General features: G+C 28.1%; 1 protein-coding gene across 2 annotated transcripts; it reads left to right on the top strand.

Moving 5' to 3' along the window:
- The first annotated feature begins 1,406 nt into the window (after positions 1-1,406).
- On the top strand, positions 1,407-19,284 carry LOC127253861 (L-ascorbate oxidase). 2 transcript variants are annotated; one of them, XM_051278656.1, is made up of 6 exons: positions 1,407-1,443; positions 7,698-7,945; positions 9,102-9,194; positions 11,148-11,360; positions 13,326-13,520; positions 18,163-19,284. In XM_051278656.1, the coding sequence occupies exons 1-6, from the start codon at positions 1,407-1,409 to the stop codon at positions 19,135-19,137; spliced, it is 1,761 nt and encodes a 586-aa protein (XP_051134613.1). In that variant the 3' UTR covers positions 19,138-19,284. The 2 variants fall into 2 exon arrangements, with proteins under 2 accessions (XP_051134613.1, XP_051134612.1); XM_051278655.1 differs by lacking the exon at positions 1,407-1,443 and having other exon boundaries at positions 7,397-7,945.
- Positions 19,285-20,952: the final 1,668 nt, after the last annotated feature.

Genomic DNA, 20,952 nt, shown 5'->3' with positions numbered 1-20,952 from the left:
TATATCCCGAGACGTCCCCTGTCCCGAAGGTATGCATGACGTCCCCTGTCCCGAAGGTGCCATGCATACCTGAACCAAATATTTTGCTTAAAAGCAATTTATAATTAAATATATTTTAAGGACTAACGTGAAATATGTCATATCATACCTTTTAAAATAAAGTCTAATCTCCGTCAATCATAAAATACGTGTCATGTCATGCCAATAGTGAAACAATACAACAACGATATCAAACTCGACAACAATGCACATGCACATAAATATACATCCGTCGAAGTGAGCAGCTAGAAAAACCTCGGCTCCATAATAATAGGCTCAGTGCATTTGTCTAAGTGAGCAGCCGAAATAATCTCGGCCCTATAATAACAAGCTAACTAGGCCATCATCAATAAATAGCCGGAAAATCATCGGCTCAAGGAAGGATTTAATAAACCCACAATAATATAACGGTCATCCGGTCACTTCCATATACCCACCATACGACTCCCACAATTAATACATGGATAGTCGAACGTTGTCACCATTAACCACAGGACACCCCATAGTCCGTGATAGCGAAAATAGGACCCCCACTGATTAGTCCTATCCCGTGTAATGTAGTAGAGTCCGTGCAACCTGGAATCACCCAAGGGAAATCCGAAAAGTCTACTCCTCCTCGCGCGTCCTAACGGGATCACATTTGGAGTTTGACATACGATCCTAAACTACCAGTAGACCTCACTAGTAGCTACTCCAATGAGTGGAACAACACCGAACACGAATGTTACACCAAATGCGTCTCAACTACAATGGGTCAAATCCCTGAATGACCGTGCGACTAAGTCACCCAGCTGTCTGACTACTATCGTCCACTATCGTCAAAGTGTTACGTTACATCGGGGTCGAATATCCTAACCCCAGATGATGCCCTCGCCTAGCGCTACCGCACACGGCGACTAAACAATAGATCCATAAAACATATCCGATAAACTGTGCAATATGTGTGCAACATGTCAAATAAGTGAATTTACTGAAAATGGCTGATGAGACAGCTCACCTCTCCTCCTTTTCACAAATTCACAAACAAGATCAAATACGTATATCAAATATCATAAAATGCGAAGTCTCACACATGCATACATATATATATATATGTGCACTGACAAAATGATTCACATAATATCACATTAACATATTAATTAGAATCGCATGCAACATGTGTTAGGAAAATATTTATTTTCCTATCTAAATATGGGCAAATAATAATGTACAACTATATTAATTATTCTAATTTATTTGATTGACTTAAATTACGTAATCTAATTATAGAAATAATCAATTATTTATTTGATTGACTTAGATTACGATATTTGATTATGGAAACAATCAATTATTTATTTGATTGATTTAAATAATGTGATCTAATTATGGAACAAGTCAATTACTACCTTATTAATATGGAATAAATTGAGCAGATACCAAATAGCGTATCAATTAGGTGATTATGGGTGGCCTATTGATCACTATATAAAGAACGTTCAGTTATAGTCCCCAATACACTAAATCGATCATTGTTCTCTATTCTCCCCATCGGAATAGATTACGAAGGACCCATTAGGCGATTTAATTGAGGAAGGCCATAATACCAATTGATCGAGTTCACAGTTCCACATCTTAAAATTTGATGGATCCAGGTATATTTTGTCGTGGTTTTCTTCTTTTTTTTTTCATATAAATCGTTGTAGGACATATAGATTGGAGATATGCCGAGTGCATTATCAATGTAATTTTTCCATCAACATGCATACCTACTTTTTTAAAATTAGATTTAATTAATTACTGCTTACCTCTTATTGACACTCCCTGACTTTTGCAATCTCACTCAAATATCCTCCAACGTACACCTGCCTCATTATTTACTCAAATCAGATGAGATATATGTTTATTCATAGGAGCTACCTGCTTATTAAAAAACTAATTTCTATAATTAGCTCATTGAGTTTCAAACTTTTATATTTATATTTAATAGAATACGATATTCTGACTATAAAACTCTTCTACCTCATAATATTTATATTGTCCGATTATTAAATATAAATATTTAAAGATATAAATAAACAGGCAGTACCATTACCATTTTCAATTCGTCTCGGATCGATACAAAATTTTCAAATTATAACGCTAAGACTACAAATAGACTATTAGCTAAAGAAACTAGTCGATTAAATAGTCAAATAGCTAGTTATAAATTTTTGAAAAATTTTTAATTTAATATCCTCAATATCAAAATTTATATTAAAATTCATAAATAAACTCTACGTATAACAAAAAAATACAATATCAAAATCAAAATCAAAATCCAACGATTAAATCTTTTTCTTTTCGTCCCTGAACGTCTGCTTCTTTTTCTAAAGTTTGGTTTCTTATATATGTAATACTATTATTATTATTATATATATTATTATTAATAACGTTGTCGTTATTATTATTATTATTATTATTATTATTATAAACATTATCTTCGCCGCATCACATTTAATTTTATTAGTATATTATTATATATTATATTTTATATTTATCCTTATCGATATTAATTTATTTAACAGTTTCAATAATTATAATCAATATATAAAATAAGACTAAAATTTATTTTATAATATTAATTTTTTTATTTCAAAATATTATAAAAATATTTATTTGCTATAACAATATTATTTTATACACTCCGAAATCAAAGCATTACACAAACTACCAATACATATATTTATCATACCTATTTTTCGGTATATCGAATTTTTGAAAAAAAAAAAAAAAAATTAGCCCCCCCTTTATTCGAATTTTAGTTCGGTCGTGGCATATTATATAATTATATGTAATATAATATATTTTAAATTCAACACAATAAGCAGATTATGCATATGCAACACATCACAATATATAAACCACGTATCAAACGTTAATACAATATATATATATCATATTATATAATTTTATGTAATACGATATATATTAATTTCAGCATAATATATATATAATCTACACAACACATATTTCTACATAATATATAATATATTACTATCTTGTGATAAAATGCTATTTACTTCGAATTAGTGCGCTAATTTAATCTGATTTTATGTTATTTGATTTATAAAAGAAACATTAATTATTGTATGTTAGCATGTTTACTTGATCAAATTAACATTATATTTATTTGCCAGTACCCTAACCGTCTAGAAATATATATATATAGCTGCAATTGGATTAACAATTCGGTTGAATTGGACAGAAAGGCTTCTTAAAAATGGAATGGAAATTCTTTAGCCATTATTGCTCTCACATTTCTTTATTCTTCTTTTTGACCCAAGAAATCTTTATTCTTCTTTTTGACCCAAGAAACCCCACGTGAAATCATTCTACTTTTATCGATTCTTTGTTTTTTTTTTTTTTTTTTTTTTTTTTTGTGGTGAATGAATGTCGTACAGAAGCACAGCCAAGTTGTATAGCATGCTAAAGCTAAATTTCATCATTCATAGTAGGATTGAGCAAAATATTCGAAATTTGAAAATTCGATTCAAACTAAATCGAAATTTAAAATTTGGTTCGGATTTTCGGATTGAATTTTTGACAAATTTTGGATTTTCAGATCGGATCGGATCGGTATACTTAAAATCCGAACTAATCCGAAGTCCGAAATATAACATTTTAATATATTTTTTTATTATATATATATAATATTTTATTAGAAAATATTATATTTTAATATAAAAAAACTCAAAATTATTTGAAAATATAGGGATTACACTAGGTTAGCGTAAACTCGAGATCCGACTCGGGCCCGACCTATTTATTTGAAGTTGAGTCCAATTATTTGAGTATTATGTCTAGATCCGGGTCATGTTCTGGATATTATAATCGGGTCCGAATCGGGTCTAGGGTCTAAGCGGACTCTACCCGCACTCGGACTCGATTTATAATATTAATAATATATCGACTATACATTATATTAAAAATAACTTTTTAAGTTTAATTTATTTATTATTTTATTATAATATTTTTTTAATAAAATACATAGATTTTAATATATATTGGGTCCGGCTCATGCGTAATTTTAAATTAAAATTTAAGAATCGTAAAAAAAATTGGATTTGTTAGATCCATCGGGTCTTACCGGGTATAGTTTCGGCCGGATCCGGTATAATCAGATCCAATTTGGGTCTAGAGTATAACAATATATATTGGGGACGGATCTCAGTTTCGGCTGAACCCGACTCATTGTCATCCCGATAATTTTATAATTGAAATAAAATTTATAATAAATAACAATTTAAAACAATGAGTTTATTAATTTATTTAAAAAATATTGTGCCATGAAAAATAATATTAATTTAATTTACCGACAATTGGAGATAAATCCCCAATTCCACAAATTATTTAAGATCAGTCCCTGTTATTACTATTTTACACTGCACTCCCCCATTTTTTATTTCACTTCGTTCTTACTCTCCATCTCAATTTCCTCTTCATCTTCCTAATCGTCCGTTATTTTTCGCGCAAAATCAACACAAAAGATCTGGCAAGCGGCACTGAAGATCGCGAAATCAACACTGATGTCCAGTCGGCCAATGTCCAGCCCTCTCAAATTCCTATTTCTCTTTCCATATCTTCCGGTTGTCCTCCATCAAGCGAAGATCGACCGAGGGTTTAGAGAATCAGTGATTCTATCTTTGAACCCTCTGCAATTATTCATGGAGCCGTGATGTGTTCCCTTTCCCCTTGTCTTGGTTGAAATCGATGATTAAATCAACTAAAAGGTTCGTCGATTGGGAATATTTTTGTCTTTTGAGTCTCATCGGAAAGTTAGAATCGAACCGGGAAGAATCGAAAGTTGATATCGGCTGGGCAATATCAAAGCACAATCATGGGAGTTGAATTAATTTCTCAATTCCATTTTAGGTTTTCTTTGTTTGGTTTCTTTGATTCCAGATTGCTTTTTTCCAAATGTTTACTTGATTTAATTTTTATGATTCATACTCTCTTAATTCCAATGATGCAATGTGTTTAATTATGTTTTAGTTTTAATATTATGGTTTGATTTCAATTTCGGTTCGATATCATTATTTGGGTTTATTCGAATTTCGTTTCCGCTAATTTAATTTGTACTTTTGTTTACAAGGTTTAATTTGAAGAATCCATCGAACCGAGTATAAATTCACAACAACCTAATTTTTAGTTGCTTCTATTTATTGCACACCAATTCCCTATCTATGGAGTTTTCTTTACTAACTTTGCTGAAATTTTTCGTATAATTGATGCTTGTAGTTGCGTTTCCTCGTTCTTGTTTATTGCAATGTTGCGTTTGGTGAAGAATCACCATGCAAAGTGGTTATAGAGATGTGCGATTTATTTTCTTATTTTATGTGGTGCGTGTTATAGCTGATGATTTGTTTGTTTGTGTTTCGTTTTTATAAATGTAATTAGACTTTGTTGATATTTTGTAAGGTGAAAAGGATTTGTGATGATGTTATGTTTGTTGATTATGTTTTTCATGTTGATAAAATTCAAATTGAGTTGGATTTATTTTTAAGTTTAGTTGTTGTTATAAAATCAGATTTGGTTGGACTGATGTTTTCTTTTCCTTTGAAACATTTTGATGAGTTGTTGTTGGGTATGGACAAGATGGATTTGTAAGTCATCTCTCTTCTATTTTTTTTTTTTTTTTCATATTTACTTAATTATTTAGTTTTGTAATATTTGGGATATATGGAGTTCATATATTTAAATTTGTATTTAAATTTTATGAAGTTGAGATATTTGAAAGTCAATGAACACAGACTCTATTTATGTATGTATATAGGTGTAATTAGTGAAGTTTCATCCAGATCCTTTGTTGATATTCGTCTGCTTTTTATTTGGTTTGATATACATATCAATTTTTAAAGAAATTCTACAATAATCGGTCATTTTTTGCTTTTTGTTACTTTTTCTTATTTGGAAAATATTATTTTGGATGGTTCGCTCGTGTATTTTATGTTTACATTATGATAGTTGTTGATTTTTCTCAGATTTGTAGTATAGAAAAGTTTTTTTGAACGACTGGATCTAATTTAGGACAACATAGATCTTGAATTTGTTTTCTTTGTCTACATTATAATAGTTGCTGATTTTTCTCAGGTTTGTAGTATATTAAAGTTTTTTTGAAAAACTGGATCTAATTTAGGACAAGACAAATTTTGAATTTGTTTTGTTCTGTTCGAAGACAATTGAAGGATATAGATCGACAAGGGCATCCACAATCATCATCATCATTATCCAAGACTAAGGATTTGGATGATCCACTTCACTCAATTGGATTTGAGATCGAAGATCTTATGCCTAGGAAGGTATCCGGCCATGTCCTCGTCACTTTCAAAGTGTATCATGGAAATATACAACAACAATATGCATTGAAACTTTTTTATAAATTCATTGCACCATGGTACATGAACGGAAAGTACGGGCATGAGTATGTGTATCAGGAGTATGTAAGATGTGTATATGGGTATGTGAAAAATGAAATAAGACATAAAGATAATAGATGTAATTACGTGAATAAAGTACTCAAGTATTAACACTGTTTTTATGAGTATATATATACATTACAAATGTATTATTTGTAAAGTAACATGTATATTTAAATTTAGTTGAGTTCCTACAACGATGGAGAATTCTCTAAATGAAGTAGCAGTAGGTACACAACTAGTATGATTTCCTAGACCAAGTCAGGTTTGAGGCAACAATCATATAGCAATCATATACTCTAACAACCAATATATATAACTTAGTCACTAATGACTTGTTTAGACATCTACAAGTGGATGTTGGACTACGATTGTACATATATCATACAGCTTAACTAAGTCATTTCTGACTTGTTTAACTATTCATAGTAAATATACTCCCTCTGTCCACTTACAATATTTACATATTTATATGTAATAAAGACACATGTATGTTCTTTCTATACTTGGTGTCCTTTCCCAAATAAATTATGGATAAATTTTGGACATACTAAAACAATAATAGGATAATTATTGTGCATGTATGGAATATTTATTTTCTATTAAACTTTTTACTAAACAATCACAAATTACAAAAATACTTTACCCAATCAAATACTCCATTACTATATCCACTATAAGAAAATATCAATTTTGTAACGAAATTTTTTCGCCTTTAAATTCACTTTTTCTGTTACTAATGATATTAGAGACGGAATTAATGATGAAATTACGTTAGCTACGTGATCTTTAGTGACAGAATTCCGTTACAAATATACTATTTTTTTTTTTTTTTTTTTTTGTAGTGATCTACTCAATTCTCTATATATACATATATAGTAATAGTAGTAGTATAATAGAAATACACTCTCTCTTTCTTATTCTCTCTCTCTCTCTCTCTCTCTCTATATATATATATATATACACAGTAATTAGCCCTAACTTCATCTTCTCTTCTTATCCATCCCCAAACTTTCCATAATCAAACCTTATACTATATATATATATATATGATTATGAGTAATGCATGCTATTAGGCATTTGAAGTGATCTAATTATATATACATATAAGAATGAGAATGAATAAGATGGACCTTCTTATAATGAGTAATTCGAAAACACAGAGAGTAATATTAATCCCGATGGTCTCTTACAGTCGCAGTATGTTTGGTGTTGTCCTCCTTCTTGTAATATTATTATTCTCCTCTTCATCTTCATCCTCATCCATGGCTGCCACAATTAAGCATTTCAAATGGCACGTGGAGTACAAGCACTGGTCCCCCGACGGCGTCGAAGGTACCGTCTTGGCCATCAATGGCCGCTTCCCGGGCCCAACCATTCGGGCTCGGGCCGGTGACACCATAAACGTTGAGCTCACCAACAAGCTCACCACTGAGGGACTCGTCATCCACTGGCATGGCATCCCACAGGTATCTTTTTTCTTTTTTAATTTAAATTCTACCAGTTTTGATTTATTTATATAAAAATATATTGATTCTCATATTCACTAATTTTTTTAATCTGAAAACCAAATGCAAACACAAATACAAAATAAAGAAAACCCTTATTTTTATTTTTTTTTAATGATGTTGGAATCCGCGACCGCTACTTCGAAAGTGCGCACTGGATAAACTCCGATCGAACTTAATATTCTCCAAACTAAGCCTAATAAGGAAAGTCATACTATTCCTTATAGGGAGTCTAAATCTACTTTTTTTTTTTTTTTTTTTTTGTTTGATGATGTGGAAATCCGCAGTTGCTACCCGAAAATGCGCACCGGTAAACCCCAATCGAACCTATTACCTGTAAACTAGGGCGTCTAAATCTACTTTTGTTTTTACGAATTGTGACTTAACAAGACTTAACTCTCAATAATTAATTAGAAGATAATATACATATATAGTTATGATAGTTATATATCTATACATGTAAAGAGCCCACCAAATTGAATTATTTGAATGATGAATAGCTGTACACCACTCACTCATTGTGATTGTATGTTAATTAGTATGATTTGAGTTGGAAGATATATATATATATATATGTATGCATCTGCATTGCATGAAGTGCTTCATGTCAATGTCTCTTTGCAACTAACCATTATTTAAAAAAAAAAAATATTTTTTATATCATACAAATGTGTACTCGTTTGACCAGACATGAATTTTAATAATTATTATTTTTTATAGTAAAAAAAATATAAAAATATAATAATTTTCTTTTTAAAAAATGAAAATATTTTTTTATGACAATAAAAAAAAGAAAATGAACATAAATTTAAATAAATGATAAAGTAACCATTAATAATAATAATACTCTCTCCGTCCAAGCTAAAAGTATATAATTACTTTTGGCGCAGAGATTAAGGAATAATATTATTTTAATTATAGTTGGTAGGTAAAAGTAGTAAAATGATATTTTTGCATTTACTTTGTTGGTATAAAAGTAATGATGTGATGTAAATTATGAGTATTTGTGGAGAAAATAGGGTATTTAATAAAATAATTACTTTGTAATTAGACGTTTCAAAATAGAAATATGTATACTTTGTAAGTTGACCGGTGAAGAATAAATTTGAATGGGCAGATTGGAACACCATGGGCAGATGGGACAGCGTCCATCTCACAGTGTCCTATTAATGCAGGAGAAACATTTGTCTACAGGTTTAAGGTTCCCAAGGTACTTTACTTACACCTACTCCATATCATATATTATTATTATTATTATTATTATTATTATTAATTTCAGATTTCTATGTATGTTTGATTATAATTTAAAATTAAATATTTGATTTAAACTTATTTTAAATAACATATTTTAATATAATATTTTATAAAAAATATTATTTTTTTATAAAAAATCGTACAAAAAATAGTATTAAAATATGTTTGAAAATAAAGAAAAACAAACAAATATCTGGATTTATTTGACTGTATTTGAAAATTAATTTAAAATAAAATATTATTTTAAATTTTTATTTAAAATATTTTATTAAAAAATAATTTATTTTTATATTAAAATTCGTTGTGGTTGAATAATAATATTTTTTTATTTGAAATAAAAAAACAAAACACCTTTATTTTCCAAGTCGTCCAAGAATAAAAGATATATTTATTTGATAAAAGTTCTATAGTTTTCATTATTTTGAAAAAAGTATGTATATCTATAAAAATATTATACTATTATTAGATATAAAATTCAAGCAAAATTTTTTCAATTCAAATAAATAAAAAAAAAAGAAGTTACATTCAAAAAGTTTTGTTTACTTTTATAAAATAGTAAATAATATTTTTAATAAAAATATATTATTTAATCTTATAAAAAAAATCCCTAAGGGTGTGTTTACTTGGGATTGAATTTTAAATTCACTGTTGCGTTCTATTTTTTTTTTCAAAAAATCAAATCAAACACTTATTTTTAATTTTTTATATTATACTAAAAATCAATTTTACATTCAAAATATCACATCAACACCTATTTATATCACATCATACAACTATTCAAATTTAAAAATTTTACTATTCAAATATCAGCTCAAAATTCAAACTTCCAAACAAAAACTCCCTAAAAATAAAAATAAAATAAAAAGTAAATACTTGTTATATTTTTCAATGATTAATATGGCGCACATCCATACTACTTTTGGCCATTAATAATTGGAAGGCTCCAAAATTTATGGCTTTAGTACACGACGCAATTATTAATAATAAATATCTAAACGTATATCGAAATTAAATAGTTTTTTTTTTTTTCATAAAATATTTGATTATTTTATGTTAATTGTATTAACGAATCCTAAGTGTGCTCAAGACTTTGGCTCACACCTTTCTATTTTTGGAAAGGTCCGGGACCTTGTAACATCAATCTAAAAAAATCACTGTAATAGCGTCAAGAGAGTTTTTAAAAAAGTAAGGTTATTTATTTATTTATTCAGTACAAAGTATTAGCTAATTTTTAAAATATATATAAGTAGAGCAAAAATTATTTTTGGTCTCATTTAAAATTATCAATTTTTGTCCCATTGAAAAGTTTTTATCAATTTTGGTTTCACTGAATTTTTTTTTATCAATTTTGGTGTCACTCAAATAAAAATTTATCAATTTTAGTTTAACGATGATTGACTTGGACTGAACACGGCCGTATTGTATGACTCAACAGGGTAAACTGGGCTTCTTAGACAATCAACAAAGCCTTGTTGGGTTCAGCACGGCCTTGTTGGACTCAACACAGCCGTGTTGATTACCTTGCACTTTTGAACACGACCGTATTTCTACCGATATGTATGCACGTGTTCATAATACAGTCATGTTCCGATCTATGTTCATGGTCTTGTTTTCAACACAGTCATGTTGTAGACAATGTTCACGACCCTTTTTTCAATATAGTTATATTATAAATCGTATTTTATTATTATTTTCACTTATTTATTAAAATTATTTGATATATATTTATAACTCAACAATTTATATATCTTTTTTTAGTTATCTATAATATGAAAAATAATCAATTTTTAATACTATTATAAAAAATAAATAAATAAATTTAAAAATAATAATATATTAATATATATATTTTTTGAATAATCGTAATGATATATTTTTCAAATTTTAGAATACTCCTACTTGGATGCAGGCGGGCACATACTTCTATCATGGGCACTACGGAATGCAAAGATCGGCGGGTCTGTACGGATCCCTGATTGTCGACGTGGCAGAGGGAGAGACGGAGCCATTCCGCTACGACGGAGAGTTCAATCTCCTGCTCAGTGATTGGTGGCATAAGTCCTCTCACGACCAGGACCTTGACCTCTCCTCCGCTCCCATGCGTTGGATCGGTGAGCCTCAGGTAACGTCTCTCTGCCCCACTACCCTACCCCTATCCTACCCCACCCCCTTTTCTTTTTTTTTTTTTTTTTTTTTTTTTTTTTTTTGTTTAGTAGCTCACAAAAAAGCGTCGGCATATACCCTCTAATTCAATTAAGATTCAAATGCATATATTTTGTTATAATAAAAAAGAATTTTTCATAAATATTAAAATATTTTTTTATTTTTTATAAATTAAAAATAATTGTCAATATTTAAATAAAGTTATAATATAAGTGTGAATAATGAGTTGGTTTGATTTAGTTGTAATTTAAAATTGATTTTAATATTTATTTAAATAATATTTTGATATAATATTTTATAATAAAAATAAGTATATGTCTATTGAAAACTATACAGAATAAATAGTATCAATTTTAATTTAAAATGAAGAAAAGAAAAAACAAACCTTAATTACAATGAAATAATTGCTTAAATTTTTTTATATACTTTCACTCGTTAATAAAATATTGCTCTATTCGTCCGTGGAATTTAGTCAATTTGGACTCGACACGCGGATTAATAAAAATAAATATTATATTGAAAAAGTAAAAAAAAATAGTTGAAAGTATTTCTAAAAATTTTAGTTTGAAATTAAAGAAAATAGAGGAAGAATATAATAAAGTGACTAATATTTATTATAAATAAGTGTTTGATAAAAGATAATAATTAAATATTTTATTTTTTCAAATACAGTAATGAGATAAATTTAATGGACAAATAAAAAAAAATAAATAAATTTAACAGACAAACAAAAAAGAAAAGTAAAAAGAAATTTAACGGACAAGAAAGAAATTTTTTTTTTTTCTCATTCATATATGTACCCAAACTTTTTGACATAAATTTTAATGTTGATATTTTTAATGGTGGTATTTTTAATGATGGTAGTTGATGTATATATATACTCTATTTGTCGTTTAAATTTATTCTTTTTTTTTTTTTTTGCCAATTCAAATTTACTTTCGTTTCATTTTTTAATAAATAAATACCACTTTTCTTTACCAAAAAAATAAAATTTTCTATTCTTACATATTTTTTTAAAAACTTGTATCCGGTCAAATGAGCACACAATTGAATGACGGAGGGAGTACTATTTTATAATTATGATGTGTAAGATTAGTGTAGGTATTGATATAAATAAATATAAATATTAGAGTATTTGAAATATATAGTGAAGTCTATATTTACTAAAAGAAATGAATAGATATCTTTTATTAGAAAACAAAAATTGCAAACTATAATACAACGGATGGAGTATTATCTTTTATTTTTCCGTTTCTTAACAATTTATCAATTCTTTTATTTTGGTTCGTTCAATGACAAAATAATTATTTTCTTTATTAGTAATTGTACTATCTACCTAACATTACAAATACCCTTCAAATTTTTAAAATATTACACAAATGTCAAATTTTTAAAATATTACACAAATGTCATTAATTTTATATCATACAATACTAATAAGGTTAGTTTAGTCTTTTTACTTTTATTTCTACTACATCCCAATATAATACTAATATTTTTGAAACTCCATGTAAAAAGTAAATAAATAGATAAATATGAGACGGAACGAGTAATATACTACAAAAATTCGAAATTATAGATTCACTTGAGACTAAAAGAATATCCTATTTGATATGTATGGAATTTTTTATAGGAAAATTATATTAAATATTTATTATTTTTAAATTCATTGTAAAAATTATTTCCTTCATCATTTAAAATTATTTTTATTTTTCTTTTTTAATTATTATTTAAATTTATTATTGTTTTTTTAAATAAAAAAATATCATTTTTTTTAATTTATATTTACTCAAAAAGTAAAAAATTTTACTTTTACATATTTTTTTTAAAACTAACGTTCGGAGAGAAAGTAAAAAATAAAAAATAAAATATACTGTGTAAACAAAAAGTTACTCCGTTTAAGGGGTAAAATTATGTGTTACAGAGTTTGCTGATCAACGGGAGAGGGCAATTCAACTGCTCTCTGGCGGCGCATTTTAGCAAGGCTAGAATAAGCCCGTGCAGTTTTAGAGGAGGTGAGCAGTACGCGCCCTATATTCTCCATGTCCGCCCCAACATGACCTACCGGCTTAGGTTAGCCAGCACCACTGCACTCTCTGCACTCAACTTTGCCATTGGGGTACGTTCTCTGTTGATTTAAGGTCTCTCAAATTATTTATTTAGATTAATTTTATTTTAATTTTTTCAATATTAGACTTGAATTAAAAATATAAAATTATTTTTATTATAAATAGATTGCACAGTGTAGTATAAGACACTTTTCGAAAATACAAATTACTCCCTTCGTCCTATATACCATGCCTGTGTAGACAGGGTATTTAGGAGAGGTGTAATTAGTAGATAATTAATAATGTATTAATAAAAATAATTATCTTATAACATAAATAATTATAAATTAAGATTAAGATAACTAATTAGTTTAATTAAAATAAAAATAATATAAATTAAAAAAAATTAAATGAAATTAAAGTGTGTAATCATTTTCCAAAAAATAAAAGTGACATGAAATGTAGGACGGACAGAAACGGCAACGTGGACATGGTATGCGGGACGGAGGGAGTAGTTGACAGCTATTTGAATGGCTTGACCCAAACTTCCTCGGTCATGCAATTGTATACTTATTTGACTGTGCATGAATTTTAATAAAAATTATTAATAATTATGAATTTTTTTATAATAAAATAAATAAAAAATGTAATAATTTTTGTACTTAAAAAAATTAAAATATTTTTTGAAATAATATTTAAAATATATATATATATATATAAATTTGAACGAGGAAGAGCATTATTTTGGAATCTCTAGGCAAGCAATTTAGTTGCTGATAATCTTTGCTTTATTCAAGTAATATAAATATAATCAAATTGAACATGTGAGTGACATATGGCATGTCATAGATTTATATATATATATATATATATGTTTTAAATTTCTAACAATGCTCATCGATGGCTGTGTTTTTATTTTTTATTATGGTTTAATTTGAATTTTATTTTAAAAAAATATTTATCGATATATTTTGTGATATAAAAGAAAAATAAAAAAATTCAAATATAGTATTTTATTTGTCCCATAACAAAGTATCTATTTTTTCATTTTAGTCCGTCTCATAACAAAGTATCAATTTTTTTTAGTAACTGTACTATCTACTTAACATTACAAATACCCTTACAACTTACAATATATTACACAAATGTCATTACCTTTATATCACACATATTAATAAGGTTATTTTGGTCATTTCTACTTTATTCCTACTATATCTCAATATAATACTAATATTTCTAAAATTACGTACAAAAAGCAAATGAATACTTATTTTTGGAACGGAAGGAAGTATTTAAGAAAATTTTGATAAGAAACACATTTAAATATTCAAATATCTTAGATAGTTATCTGTTTATGAAAAAAATACATATTCCATTTTTTTTTATTATTAAAAATTTTCAATTATCTTATCTAAACAAATTATATTTTCTATTTATATAAAAAATTTTAAAATTTATGATATTATTTATTAATAATAATTTGTTTTTTTAAAAAAAATTACTATTTTCTCCGTCTAACAATAAGAATTGTATTTACTTTTAGACGGACAAATATTAAACAATATTGTACTAATTTAATAAAAATTTGTGATATTTTGAATTAGATGATAAATTTATCATTGTAAGTTTATTTATAATAGAATGATATTTATATATATAAATAAAAATGTAATTGAAAAGATATTTGTAATTAATATTAAAGAATATAATTACTAAATAAAACGATACAACTCTGATAAAAAGACAATAAAAAATAGAAAATATAATATTTATTGCTAGACTGAAAGAATATCAAATATTTAAGTACAAAATATCATATTAAATATTATTTATTTTTATTATTTGTGAAATTCTCAATAATTCTTATATATACTAAAAATTCAATTTGAATATTTTAAAAACTATGACGATGATGATCTTAAAAATTATATTTCTTTCGTTCCAATATAATATATTGTTTATTATTTTTGTCAATTTTAAAACAATAGTTTTATTTCCATAAATAACCATATCACTATATAACTATCTTTACTCTTTCATTATTACTATACAATTGCTACTATTTTTACACTAATATACTCACAAAGGCAAAAATATATTTTACCTATACTTTTTACCTGTTATTAATATAATATCAATATTTTTTAAATTATGTGTCCAACGCAACTAATACTATAGTTTCGAGACGGAAAGAGCGTTGAAATAAAATAAAGATAAAGAGAAATTAAAGTGGTAGACAGACATGCATGCTCGCTCTGAAAAGATGTAGGAAGATGATGACAGATGGCCACTAGGCTCTAGGCTAGGCTTTTCTTTTCCATCAGATTAGAACAGATCAGCTCCGATCACTAAGCAATTTGATATGATATTTGAATAATAAAAATTTATAATTAAAATAATTATGGTATGTTTCTTTAGGTCGGTCGGGGGAAATTTGTTTTTGAGTTTGATTTTTATTTAATTTTTAGGATAAATTTGAGTTTATTTTTTTCTTTTGTGTTTGGATTTAGTTTGAGTTTTGAGAGTTTTGATATTTATTTATTTTGATAGCTAATAATATAAATATTTATTAAATTTAATTGATAAAATTAATAGTAGTATGATTTGATTATGAATTTCTATTATATACATTATATATATTTTTAAATTTTTATTTATTTGTATTATAGAAAATTTTATTCTCTACACAATGATATATATTGTATATATATTTTTAACCTATAATTATTATAAATATTAAATAAAGTATTATTTATACTCCATCCGTCCAAGCTAAAAGTATACAATTAATTTTGGCGAGGAGATTAAGGAATAATAGTATTTTAATTATAGTGGGTAGGTAAAAGTAGTAAAATGACATTTTTGCCCTTATTTTTTTGGTATAAAAGTAATTATGTGATGTAAAGTAGGGGTATTTGTGAAAAAAATGAGGTATTTAATGAAATAGTTACTTTGTAATTGAACGTTCCAAAATAGAAATATGTACACTTTTTAACTTGACGGAGGGAGTATATTATAATTTTTTTTAAAAAAAATAAAAACAAAGAAACAAGCATAAAGCTGCTGCAGCCTGCAATGTGTTGTTCTATTTAGCAGCAGCCCCAATTTCAGGATATTTACTGTGCAAACAGGCCCTATATAATACTTTCTCCATCTTTGTGGGATCTTCAGGCCTAAAAATAAATTTTACTCCCTTATCCTCGTACACATAATGTATATATATACAAGTGTGTATGTATTATATATACTAATACATACACGTATGTATATATAAACGTATTATGTGTATAGAGATAGGAGATATGATGTGTTAACAGGATAGAGGATCCGATCTGATCCGTCATATTTACTATATCCATTTTTTCATTTTCGTCTGTTTTATTTATTTTATCACTTTTATTTTTTAAAAAAATTTATATACTTTAATCTTATTTTTAAATTTATAATTTTTTAATTTTAATTAAATTAATGAATTATTTTAATTTTAATCTATAATAAATTCTAAATTATTTATCAATTATATCTCTTTTAGATTCATGTATCTACAGTGGACATGGTATCCAGAACCGAGAGAATACAATATAAATTTAAAATTAATTTTTTTATATAATATATTATTATTATATATATATTTTTTTAAAATTGAATGAATAATAAAAATCTAGCAAAATTTGCCAAAATAATTAATTTATTTGGTAGGCAGGATATACTATAGTATATAGCACATGGCCCATGGGGATTGTCGGTCCCGAATTTTGACCCAGTAACGGAGTGCCCACACACATTGTGTATCTATACATGAGTGTGGCCGCTGCGGCACTGAGTTTTGATCCGGGACCAATGGTCCTGACTGCACATGGCCTTCGCCTGGTAGGTGGTAAATTCTTGTTTTTTTCCTAAACATTTTTTTATTTAAAATTCTTTATATATTGTGAACTTTACAGTATTGATAACACAATTAGTATTTTACATAAAATATTCAATAATGTTTTAAATTTATAAAGAATATCATATTTTGACTAACAAAATATGATAAATTATGTTATATTTTTCTTGATTTACTGCAAAATTTACTATTCCGTCACATAATTGAAATATTGTGTGTTTGAGGCATACACTCCCCATCCATTCGGGATGTTTATGCACTTTTGGTCGAACACAAATATTAAAAAAAAATAATAATAAAATAATATAAAAAATAAATAAATAAAAAGTAAAATATTCTATTGTCATAAATTAATTTACTTGAATAAGTAGAAAAAGTAATGGTAAAGGAGATAATATTTTTTAAATTACATAGAAGACTAATATATATATATAGTATATTTTAGTAAATCACCCTTTGTTCTTTCCCAATTTTAGTTTTTTCTTTTTTTCACTATGCAATTCTTACTGTTTGTTTGTAATAAAAAAACAATATTTTTTAATAAATTATTATATTAAAATACTATTAAAAAGTAAAATTCAAAACTGAAACTTAATTGCAAAGATGATTGTAATTTATCTAAGACAAATATCAAATAAAGTAATGCATTCTAATAAATGACAGATTATATTCGAAGTAGTCTCGTAAATAATGACCTTATGGTAGAATAACTCATGATCGTGAGATCATGGATTTAAATTCCGACGCCTCCAAATCTTACTTGCTAGACATGGTTCGCGTAAATGGTATATGTAAAATAAATAATTAATTAATTCATGTACATGCAGGAGCATAAGCTGGTGGTGGTCGAAGGTGATGGCAATTATCTTAAACCATTTTCAGTGGACAATATGGACATATACTCCGGTGAGACTTATTCAGTCCTTTTCACTACAAACCAAAACCCTTCTCAAAACTACTTTATTTCCATCACTGTTAGGGGTAGGGAGCCAAAGACACCCCCCGCCCTAACCCTACTCAATTACGACGACGACCATCGTCATCCTACCCGGCCTCCTCCGGTGGCCCCCCGGTGGGATGACTATGATGCTAGTATAGCCTTTTCCAACAAGATCCTCGCTCTCGAGGGCTCGCCCAAGCCTCCTAGCCATTACCATAGGAGAATTGTGTTGTTGAACACTCAGAATTTGATCGATGGTTACACCAAGTGGGCTATAAATAATGTGTCCTTAGTGCTGCCTACCACGCCCTATTTGGGCTCCATTAAGTATGGAATACCCAATGCCTTCGACCCCAAGGGCCCGCCGGACCGGTTCGGGGACGAGGAAGGCTACGATATCACGAGGCCCGCTCCCATTCAGACAGCGGTGTACGGGAGCGGCGTGTACGTGCTTAGATTCAACACGACGGTTGACGTAGTGCTGCAGAATGCGAACGTGCTCAAGGCAAACGTGAGCGAGATACACCCGTGGCACCTGCACGGGCACGACTTTTGGGTGTTGGGGTACGGCGCGGGGAAGTTTAGGGATGTCGACGAGGCGGGGTTCAACTTGAGGAACCCGCCGCTGAGGAACACGGCGGTGGTTTACCCTTACGGGTGGACGGCGTTAAGGTTTGTGGCGGATAATCCCGGGGCATGGGCGTTCCATTGCCACATCGAGCCGCACTTGCATATGGGGATGGGGACCGTGTTCGTCGAGGGTGCGCGCCGCGTCCGCATCCCGACACCGGTAGCCGCCGAGGCTCTTGCTTGTGGCTTGACAGGGAAATGGCTAATGAGCCACAATCCAGGCCACCATTGATCATGAGCCCTACGTTACATTGCATTTCATCTATATATATATATATATATATATATCTATAGGATCCATGCAATATTGCTTGCATTCAATTCAATTGCTTATATAATTTTATATGGAGTATTTTCTTATGTTTTGGAGTTTGATCAATGGATTCTATCTACTTTGCCTTATTAATTGTATGTGTGACTCGTTATCAGCCATACAGGTTCAGATACCCTACACTCAATGTATTGTGTATTTTTTATACCAACCAATCACCATCTGCTACGTGCATTTATAAAACAAAAAAATTTAATAAAATAAAAAATTTAAAACAAAAAAAAAAACTAATAAAATAAAAAAATTTAAATAGACATGGCGGATGATGATTGATCGATATAAAAAGGACACAATACATTTGGAGTAGGACAAGTGAACCCCAGCCATACAATTAATTTAATTAGCTAGCTAGAGAGATTATTATAAGAACATATGAAAGACATTTATTGAAATGTATGTTCCAAACAGTGCACCATATATTGAAATGATCACTGGTATTATATTGTTATTACAACATATGAAAGACATTTCAAGTGTAAAATTGGGCAGAAAATGTCATAAATGAATTGTAACGATAGCTCGTCTATAAATCTTCTTGCTCATATCCATATCTCTTTTACATTCCAACACTCATTCACAATGGCTAGAGAATTCAACAATATTGCATCGGATCGTGGGAATCTAGAGAAATCAATTAATTTAAATTTCAGAAAATTAATAATATAGAAGGAGCATTCTTATTCTTTTTATGAAAGAACTAGTCCAACTTTACATTATGCACAAGTATTTTTTTTAATTTTCTTTTTTTTTTGTATTTATAATTTCGTTCAATTTTATTTTTCTTTTGTTATAAAAAAAAATATATATTCTCATTTTTTATGAAAATTATATTACTTTTATACTATTTATTATATATATAAAAAAGGAAATACAATTATTTTTTATTAAATCTATTAAAATTCGTATTCAATTATAATAAATGTGCCCATTGTTAATTGAAAATAAAAATATACAATTGATAAATATATTCAAATAATATATTTAAAATTTACCAAATATGATACTACTTGACACTTGTTACCAAATCTTTCATTATTTATGCAACATTTTAAATATTTGTATATTTAATAAAAAAATATACATATTTACATATAATGTTAAATAAAAGCAAAAGGAATATTTTTTAAATTTAAATAACAAATAATAACTATTTTATTAAATAAAACATAGCAATATTCACTACTAAAAAAATGTCATTTGTAGCGGTTCTAAAATCGTTACAAATGACATTTTTTCGCTATAAAAAGGTTATTTGTAACGAGTTTGTACTGGATTTTGACCGGTGCATATACTCAAGTTACAAAAAGTTTTTATACCGACTTTTTTCGCAACAAAAAGTAGGCGTTCAACGCACTTATAAAGCACTTAAAAATGTTGACAAATGTTGAAATTTTGTGTTGTCATTCAATACGGCAAATGAATATCCTAGCAAAAACAGGACATACACAACTTCAACGTATTCCTAAAATTTATACTCTACCACGAGGGACTAAGGATGTCAAGACAAAATCAAATATAGAAAGAGAATACGCCATTAAGAATTCCCTTGAGAATGATTGTTCAGCTAGATATAAGTCGTTTTGCCATTTGTTCATGAGCGCAACGAAGATTTTTGCTTCTAAATATAAGTTGTTTGTAGAGCTGGCAATGGGTCAGGTCGGGTCGGGTTGATTTTTTAAATGGGTCAATTAGGTCAACCCAAAATTGACCCGTTTA

Source organism: Andrographis paniculata, unplaced genomic scaffold (genome assembly GCF_009805555.1).
Source record: "Andrographis paniculata isolate CXL003 unplaced genomic scaffold, ASM980555v1 Contig51END, whole genome shotgun sequence".
In the NCBI taxonomy this organism is placed as follows: domain Eukaryota; kingdom Viridiplantae; phylum Streptophyta; class Magnoliopsida; order Lamiales; family Acanthaceae; genus Andrographis; species Andrographis paniculata.
The sequence above is the reverse complement of the archived record's forward strand: the minus strand, read 5'-3'. Positions and strand labels throughout refer to the sequence as shown.

Excerpts from the sequence above, each read along its gene's own strand:
- LOC127253861 (XM_051278655.1), top strand. The coding sequence starts at position 7,589 with ATGAGAATGAATAAGATGGACCTTCTTATAATGAGTAATTCGAAAACA. Across the intron at positions 7,946-9,101 it reads ACTGGCATGGCATCCCACAG|ATTGGAACACCATGGGCAGA; the intron begins GTATCTTTTTTC and ends TTGAATGGGCAG. Across the intron at positions 9,195-11,147 it reads ACAGGTTTAAGGTTCCCAAG|GCGGGCACATACTTCTATCA; the intron begins GTACTTTACTTA and ends ACTTGGATGCAG.